General features: G+C 34.4%; 1 protein-coding gene across 1 annotated transcript; it reads left to right on the forward strand.

Annotated features, from left to right (window-relative positions):
• The first annotated feature begins 1671 nt into the window (after positions 1-1671).
• On the forward strand, positions 1672-9300 carry LOC121262629 (auxin-responsive protein IAA9-like). The gene is made up of 7 exons (XM_041165186.1): positions 1672-1970; positions 3118-3180; positions 3840-4546; positions 4664-4866; positions 5022-5163; positions 6637-6698; positions 8909-9300. The coding sequence occupies exons 3-7, from the start codon at positions 3894-3896 to the stop codon at positions 8944-8946; spliced, it is 1098 nt and encodes a 365-aa protein (XP_041021120.1). The 5' UTR covers positions 1672-1970; positions 3118-3180; positions 3840-3893; the 3' UTR covers positions 8947-9300.
• Positions 9301-9541: the final 241 nt, after the last annotated feature.

The raw sequence follows: 9541 nt of genomic DNA on the forward strand, positions 1-9541 counted from the left end.
ATAAATTAAAAGAAAAGAGAATAAAACTTAAGGTTGTAGAGATAATAAAAATAAATCTAGAGTTTTTTTTTTTTTTTTATTTATTATTTCACCTAGTTAATCCCCCACAATTTATTATTCTTTGTTATAAAATTTCAATTTTTCAAGTTGATGAAAAAAATCCCTTAATTATTCAATGTTTTCTATCGAATAACATTATAAATATCTCTACCTAATAATCCATTATATCTCTATATAAATTAAATTATTTGAAGATTCATTAAGTTTTTTGAATTTTTTTAAATCTAAAATCACACTAATTACGATAAAATATCTCTATTTTTAGCTCAACTAATAGTATTTAATCCTAAAATTTGTTTTAGCCTTGTCTTGATTCAATCTTGAACTTTACAATTATGCCCTTATTTCCTTCTTTGATTGTACTAAAATGTCATTTTTACGCACTAAACCTTCTTATTCTTTTAAACACAAGTAAAGAAAAATAAATCAAAATAAAATAAAATAAACTAAAAAATAAAAAAAAAACTAATAATTTTAACAAGTAAAATTACACTTATAAACAAGCGTATAAAAGAATTGATAATATATATTATAATTTTCAGGTGTATTTATCTATTTTTAGTATATTTGGATAGAAAAATATAAAAGAATGGAAATAGCGTGTAAAAAGCAGTGGCAGTTAATGAGATATCATGTCGGGGTCAGCACCCGGCAGCCCAAGTTTTAATTCGGCTTTCTTGTCTCCCTCTAACCCTTTGTTTTGCCTTGTCCCCCTCACCCTCTTTTCCTACTTTACCCTTCTTTTAGACGCTTATTACGTACATCTGACAAGCATGTATAAACTTCTTCCGACGGGTCTACAGACATTTTGGTAATAAATGTTGACATATTGGAGTGGATCAGGTCAAAGACGGGCGAGAGTAGTTGAAATGAAATGTTCGGCCAAACAGAAACCTTAGCTCCGTCTTTGTTGTCTAGCCATGTATTCACCCATCATTTCTGCCATATTTTATTAAACAGTAAATCTACATATAATCGTCGTGAAATAAATAAATACTACATATTAGTTTTAAAAAAAATAAAATTTATTATTAAAAAATTATTATTTTTATATAAATCTCATATTTTATTTATTTTTTTTAAAAAAATTACGCAACAATTATACAATTTACGATTATAAATATCTTTTTTCATTATTAAATACAGTTTTAGGGTATTAAATTATGCGTATTTGTTTAAAAATAATTTTTTTATCTATGAATCTTCAATTTATTTATTTATTTTTTTAAAAAATACGTACTTATAGATCCTAAAACTACAAATAATTTTATTTTCTTTTTTTCAAAATCTATTAGCTCTAATCTCTAGTGTCATGGTCTACTTCAATGTCCCAAGGTTTTTTATTTCAAAGAAGAAAAATGTTAATGCGACGTCTGAGTTTGTCTCTTATTTTAATTGTTTATATATTTTATTTTTTTATTTAATGATTAAAAAAGTAATTTTTAATATATTAGTATTTTTTTATATTTAAAAAATATTTAAATATATTAAAAAATATAAAAAAAAATAAAAAGACAAATTTATTCTAGCTACTCTTCAGAGAATTACGAGCATGATTTAACTCCAATTTATAGTATTATACGGCTCTGACTGTACCCTGCAGTCATCTGAACCGTTTATCGGATTAATTTTTTGTATCGTCAGCTAATAGAAAACAACGCCACCCTTTTGTTTTCGTTTCCGCTTTGCCCCTACCGCAATTTTTAATTTCACGAGCTTCGAGTTTCTCGGCAACACTGCCTAATGCTTCTGTTGCTTTCTGCCTGATGGAAGGCCCTTGAGAGTCGTTGAGAGACTCTCTCTTCCTCTCTGCTCTTCTCTCGTCGTTTCGACTTTCGTGCACATCTTGCTGATTTCAGAGTGTTAATCGGCCTTTACTTCTCTGTCCGATTCACAAAAGAAAAGCTTGGGTACGTCCTTTGAGTCTTCACTTTCTGTTTTATTTATTTATTTATTTACCCCTTTATCTATTTATTGTAGTCGATTATATGCGATACGGGCCTTCATTTTGCTTGAAATCCGAGTCGGCTCTCTTGCTTGATTTGCTTCTGTAATTTTCAGCTGTCTTTTTTGTTTTCGAAATATCACCAAGTTCCATTTTTTTTTCCAATATTGTTTTTGGTTGTTCTTTAGATTTCTTTGTCTGGTTTATGATAAGCTTCTGAGTAGTAATCTCTCATCGGTTCCTCCTTTCCCTCCTTACTTGTGGATCTCTTGAGTTTCATTGTCTTTTTACCCTGTTCTGTTAGTCTGTTTGGTTTCCGAGAGAGCTGGAAATTAGAAAAATGCATGCTTTTCAAATTTCTAAATTATTTTGGAGAAGAAAATCTCTCTAAATTATTTTGGCAACGTAAATATTAGTTCATGCAGATGGGTGGCGCAGCTGAATTGATATTATTTTGTGTTTTAGAACGTTAGTTGAGCTTATTATATCCTGATCTCATCGTCGTCTGAATCCGATGTTTTTTCTGTTTGGAGTCTATTAATTTTCCTTTGTTGTCAACTTTCATATTGGCATAGAATCAGATTATGTCGCTCAAATTTGTTCTTTTTACTATAATCTTTCACTTATTGGTTAAAGCAATTAGTAATTTGGTAGGGTCGGCAAAGGGTTTTTGATGTGGTCACGGTTCATTATTTTTTTTGTTCCTTTTCATTAAAATCTTTTGACTTTAGCCATTTCAAGTTTGTTTATATATATATATATAAGCAGTTTGTTTGTATCATATTCAGTCTGATCTAGTCGTAAGAGTTAGGTATTATTCTTGTCTGTGAGGGAAAAATTAATCTGATTTTGTCGGATGATCTACTCTCTACTAATTATTATTAATCTTTTAAAATATAACGAAACAGCTATGTAGTCTGGTCTGGGAGCTTATTCCTGTTGTCTACTTTATGAATGAATTTATTCGGTATCATTCCAAAGACTTAAAATTTAAAAGCAGTAATTTGATTGGTGTGGCCCACGGTTTAATCCTATATATATGATAAAGTATCACAAATTATGAGAAGAACTTCGGGGATGTGTGCTCAGCAGATTCTCATTTTGTTGTTTAGAAATTTTGAATTTCAGATCCTTAATTGATTTTCAAGTTGGGGTTGAAAGCTAATAATCCTAAGGTATGCAGAAATTCCGAGTTTCCATTCCTTCGTTAATTTTATTCTTTTAAGTTATGCTTAAATACTAAAATAGCCTATATGGTTTGTTTAATAGGAAAACTGGTCATTGAACTACACAATTAACTTTTTCTCATTGGATTTTTACCATTGATTAAATCAGTCCCCCTGTCACTCTAATGTTAGTAAACTGATCGAAACACCATATCCATACTAATGCTGTATAACTTTTTTTTAAAATCACAACAGATATTTTTTAAATAAAAAAACGTTTTCTTTTTAAAACAATTAAATTAAAAAAATTTAAAGTTTTAATTTAATTAAATATTGCAAACACCATGTCCATACTAATGGAGATCACCCTCCACCACCCCTTGGGTTGAAGGAGCTGCTGCCTCGGGAGAGGTAAGAGTCTGCCATCTCTTGTAGTTCTTTTAATATTATAATCAAATATTGTATTAGTAAATGTTTTAATGTAATAAAAATTATTTTTTCTACACAGTTGAAATGTCCGAAGTGTTAACATGGAGGTCATAATCAATAGGCTAGATAGTTCAATTCTAGAGTTCCAAGTCAATTTTCAGAGCAAACCTTGTCTTTCTTTTCTGGGTAACTACTATTGGGTTTTCATGTTTTGCTTAACAGCGTTTTGGTGAATGTAGGTTCATTTAAGGTAGAATTTTCACTTCCAAAACAGTTGAAAGTATTTGAGTCTGATGTCTCCTCTCCTGCTGACTGCTGACGAGGGAGAGCAGAGCAATGGCTCTTCTTCACCCACTGTGGATTGTATCTCCCAAAATGGTTCAGGACTAAAGGAGCGTAATTACATGGGTTTGTCAGATTGTTCTTCAGTGGATTGCTCTGCAGTCTCGAGCTTGTCAGAAGAGAAAAAGAACAATCTGAACTTGAAGTCAACAGAACTGAGGCTTGGCCTTCCTGGATCCCCCGAACGAACACCTGAGCTTTGCTTGCTGAACACGGGGAAACTCGATGAGAAGCCACTGTTTCCTTTAACTCCTTCAAAGGAAGGAATCTGCTCGTTGTTACAGAAGCATGTTGTTTCGGGAAATAAGCGAGGTTTCTCCGACACTATAGATGGGTTCTCAGAGGTTAAAGGTTGTGTGCATACTGCAGGAAATTCGATGATTCATGCGACTTCTGATTCCCAACCTCCACAATCTGTGGGGCAAGGGAAGTTTCCTGGTAATTCAGGGATGAATGTAGGGCCATCATCCATGTCTTATGGGGCTCGCTCACACATATTGGAGTTTTCTGGAAAGATTTTGCAGGAAGATCCTTGTGCTACGAATGGAACTAGCAACAACCATAAAACTGCTTCAAAAAACAACAGCAGCTCTCTGGCTCCCAAGTAAGTGAAGAATGCTACAAAAATTGTCCTCAATTCCTAGTTGTAACAGAGAGTACTATTATAATAAAAGGATGTTTTAATTTTTCATAACTGGTCTGTAATTTCTACCAAGGACAGGGCTCAGGTTGTTGGTTGGCCTCCAATTAGATCATTTAGGAAGAATTCATTGGCCACCACTCCAAAGAACAGCCCCAGTGCCCATTTTGTAAAGGTCAGCATGGATGGTGCTCCCTATCAGAGGAAGGTAGATCTTAGAACATATTCTACATATCAAGAGCTGTCAACCGCTCTTGAGAAGATGTTCAGCTGTTTTACCATTGGTAAGATAATGTTTAGTCTTCATTGTTATGGCAACATAGTTTTGAAAAAATTATATCGTACAATTTTTGAAATTGGGAGAATTCTTATTGTGGTGAAGTGGAAAACATTGCATTTTCCCTTGGGGATTAATTACAAATCTTTATTATGACATTAGGTCAATGTGGATCCCAAGGAGCACTGGGGAGGGAAATGCTGAGTGAGAGGAAGTTAAGGGATCTTCTACATGGATCAGATTATGTGCTTACATACGAGGATAAAGATGGTGACTGGATGCTTGTAGGGGATGTACCGTGGGTGTAAGTATTGATCCATTTGTACTATCCATCTTATCTGCCTTATGTTTCTCTCATTGCTTCCTTTGAGATAAACTAGTGAAGAGTTAAAAAATTGTTAATGATCAACTTGAGAAAATGTTTTTATTTGTGTAGAACTAAAGACCTATGCTCAAACTTTGTGCTATATTCCATTGCCTTTTTCATGTGTTGGCAAACATGAATGACCTTTGGATACATATCTTTCTAAGAAGCTGGTTGTGGAGCCTTATAGAGAACAGATGGGCCACAGCCAATAGCCCCTTCCCTCTCCCCCTCCCTCTCCCTAAGGTCAAAAAGCCCCTTTAGTATGCGTATGTCCACACATGGTGGGGAGAATTAAAATGTGATTTCAGTTGAAGCACTGTGAACTTGACATGCCCAATCATTAGAAGTTAACAAAATTCGTGTTGTTGAACTATGTCAAGGATTACTAGAAATGAAAGCAGTGAAAGGGGCGTACCATTTTGTTAGAGTTCAATTATAGGTCCTAATATTTGGAAAAGCTTTATGTGCTTTATTTTGTTAGGTTAGAGGAAGCCATCTATCCAATACTGAGTGTCTAGTTTTTATCCTAGGAGTAATGCTACATACCACGCTCTCATTCCACTTTCATCCCACTATGTAAAATGTGACACTTTTATCACCCTTGGATCATCCTTTATATTTTTTAAAGGAAAATTCAAAGGTTGATGCGAGTATGGTATGCAATAAACTTTCCTTATCCTAGATGGTGGTTGTATGGTTTCTCAGTGTCCTATCAACATGGAACTTGAGATCCTGTACAATCAAAGGCTAAAAATACTATAAACATATATCCTTCTTGGACCAGCTTTTTAGAGATAAAGGGAAGTTACATGATGATGGTAAAATCAGAGTCACAATATCAATCCAACCCTCTTCTTCACTCCTATTCAGTGAAAGAGAATATAAGATTCGTATGAATTCTTACACCTGAGTGATAATGTTATTCAAATCTCCAGTTTTTGCATGGCGAAACAAATTTGAAGAATTATTGTTAACTGCCCAAGTTGTCATCCATTCCCATACAGTTTAGAGTTTAGTTACACTTCATTTAAACAAATACATATGTGGAAAAGCTTATTGCCTCTGAATTTTTGTCATGAGGTGGATTGAGAGTCCTATTCCAACAAATTGAATCAGTTGGATGAATTAGAATGCAGGTACATAAGGTTGATAATTTTGTCATTTCAAATACAGGTTGCTCTGTAATTTTACCATCGGATAAGACTTTAGGCTGAGGCCGCTGAGATAGTTTTTTCACTTAACACATTTGAACTATTGCACAGGAATTTGTTGGCCTAAGTTAGATGTTTTGTTACGTGAAAATGACTGCATATGAATCTTTGCCCTGAAGAAAGTTTACTTCTATTGTTGGGATGTTGATATTCTTCTGTTGTGATATTCCCAATCTGACTGCAACTTGGTTTGTTACAGGATGTTTTTTGAATCGTGCAAGAGGCTGAAAATCATGAGGGGTTCTGATGCCATTGGCTTAGGTATGTATGTTTTATGAATGCACACATGTATGCATAGCACATTGGTTCTCATTGCTCAGTATTATCATGTGTAATCGTTGGTCTTGTCGATGGCTAGCCTAGTGAAATCTGTATTGCCTTCTGAAAAATATCGAATTGCAGAGATCCTGAATAACAGATGTATACAATTTAAAATTTCAATATGCAGTGAAAAATAATTAACAAATTAGACGAATATATGTAGGCAATCACAAATACCACAAGATTTTTGGTCATGAAGAGAAATTTTTGAAGAACTCTTAAAAAGAAAAATCATTCCTGGTGCTCAGCCACCATCTTTAAAATCCACCATAGAAATTCAGTTTGTTACAACCAATTTGGAACCACTTACAAACCCTTGAAGCATCTAAATATGGCTTCCAGCAGCACAAGTGACCCACTTGATTTCTGCATCTCGGCAACTCCGGACCTCCGGCCTCTTCTATAGCTTCTCCACGAGTACCTACTCGATCTCTGTAACTTGGCAGCTCCGGAAAGACCTCTAGCCAACGAACTTCCCCCCCCCCCCCCCCCCCCCCCCCAACATTAATGGATTCACAAGACATCAGATATTAAAATGAAGTGATTAAGGTCTGTTTATCAGGAGAGAGTGTCAAGCAGGCTCAATAAATCTCCCTAGGGTTTTCTCTCAAGAATACAATGAAATCAGCTGTTGTGGCCTGTCGCTTAACCCTAGACATCCTGAATACACACCCACACTCACACACACACTTTGGGATTGTTTAGAGCAATCTCAATGGATTAGCCAAAGGTAAAAAAAATGCCTGTTGGGAACTGTTAGAACAAAATATCGTGTGCGTTGGATCATGCAAAGTGTACGAACAGTTAGTTTATGCTACAGTAAATGCAAAAAAAGTCATCTTTACTCTTTACTGTAGATGAACCAAATCTTAAAATAAGATTACTTTTGTTCTTCGCTATGCATTGCCTTTCTTTTCTTGGTAGAATATGATTACTAATTAATATATAATTGGTAGAATGGTAAAATATGATAAAAACAAATAAATAAAAAATATAAATTTAATATTATTTTATTATTATATAAAGAATAAATTGATAATCCAATGTGGGATTAGATGTGAATGAAATAAGCAAATGCATTTTCATGTCACAAAAGCTAAAACTTGGGTTAGCTTTGGCTAATCCATTGAGATTGCTCTTGGGTCAATTAAAGACTCCAAATCTACGCAAAATTGTGTTTCCTCTAATTTTCGCTAACGCCAATATCGAGCTGTTTTGGTAAACATTGGGATTTGAAGTCAGTGCGAAAATGAAGTTGTAGGTATTTGAGTTAGCTTTCCACAGCCCACCTTAATCCAGCCAGGATCAAAAGTTGACTGTTATACTCCGACTAGGTTGATCTCATTAGGTCTAGCGAATTTGCTACTTTCCAATTCTTTTATCCAGTTTGAATCTAATCTCTACCCAAAATACTTATAACTCAATTAGACTAAGTTTTATCATGAACATATTCCAACACATTTTTTACATAAAACAACTTGTAAAAAGCGCCCCCCCGGGGGGGGGGGGGGGTTTGAAAGAGATGGAAATTCGGACATGAATCCTCCAGATTGCCAGATTGGTGATTGGATGTTTTCAACTCTCAGTAGAAGTGTCAGTGTTATGCTAATGGAGGATTTACATCTGGCAATGAACTTATTTTCCCTTCAGAGGATTTGAAAGCTGAAGGGTAGAATGACTAACTTTGGTATTGGTCCAACCATTATGTTAGAATGGAAATGGTTCTGAATATAAACCTAAGAAATTTTAAGAGTCAGATTCTCCATCATATCTTCATGGCTTTTACATTGTGTCTGATTAACTCATCGATTTGTGGATTCTGCACCATGAACAGTGGTGTGTGTGCATTGTTAAAAGTAGTTAGAACTGAAGTCTAGTGTTTGAAGGCATGGTTGCAGTAGTGTCGCCCTTCGAAAATAATAATGAGACTGACCTTTGAGTTTTGTCTGGTTGGGAAGGGTAACTCTTGCATTTTGACTAGCAAAATACGAAATCACTGCTTCAACTTGGTATTCATATCCGTAGTTGTCACTTGTGTATTTAACTTGATATGTACGATAATTTTATGCCTTATTTTGCAGTACGGATATTAAATTTGCAATAGATGGGTACACTGTAATACTCTGAAGTTTGTACTGTTTATTTCATAGCTCCCAGGGCCATGGAGAAGACCAGTAAAAGGATCTAACTAATCTCTGGAACTCTTGACTGGCCGGCCACCAAGCTCAAGATGTGACTTCCAAGCAGGTAAGAAAGGTGGAGGAATTCGATAAATATGAAGGAAAGAAATGACAGGGTAGTCTGTGCTGGATGGTAGGTCATGTTCAGATGCACATCTTGTCTTGCAAGTATCTATCTTTTGATATCTTTCTGAAAGTTTGTCAGCCTGTGTCGAATTCCGATCAATTAAAACCTGGTAAAAAATTTAGTATAATGTAGTTTATATTCCTTATAAAAACCAAGTTGTTCAAAATATTACTATTTGATGAATCTGTCTGATTAATGACCACTTGAAATAAACTGTGATGATGGTTTAATATTACTATCTGATTAAGGTTGCTACTTAATGGTAGCATCCAAGTTTTCTTTCTATTTTTTTAAAATGCAAGTTGGATTCAAAAAGGGAAACTGTAATAGGTGCCCCCAGACGGATTAGTTTCTGTATCGATTGTGTTTAATTCTGAGCTACATTTTCGCTTCTTTTTCATCCTATTGGGTTTGGGTTGGTTATTGGTTTTCCACTATTGTACTAAATGGGGACAATGTTCATGATTTATTGTCTT

This window comes from Juglans microcarpa x Juglans regia, chromosome 4S, assembly GCF_004785595.1.
Source record: "Juglans microcarpa x Juglans regia isolate MS1-56 chromosome 4S, Jm3101_v1.0, whole genome shotgun sequence".
NCBI classification, from domain to species: Eukaryota; Viridiplantae; Streptophyta; class Magnoliopsida; order Fagales; family Juglandaceae; genus Juglans; species Juglans microcarpa x Juglans regia.

What these genes read in the sequence shown, in the direction of transcription:
- LOC121262629 (XM_041165186.1), top strand. Translation starts at nt 3,894, where the DNA reads ATGTCTCCTCTCCTGCTGACTGCTGACGAGGGAGAGCAGAGCAATGGC. An exon ending in GTTCAGCTGTTTTACCATTG is followed by an intron (nt 4,867 to 5,021) that starts GTAAGATAATGT and finishes TTATGACATTAG; the next exon opens with GTCAATGTGGATCCCAAGGA. An exon ending in GTAGGGGATGTACCGTGGGT is followed by an intron (nt 5,164 to 6,636) that starts GTAAGTATTGAT and finishes GGTTTGTTACAG; the next exon opens with GATGTTTTTTGAATCGTGCA.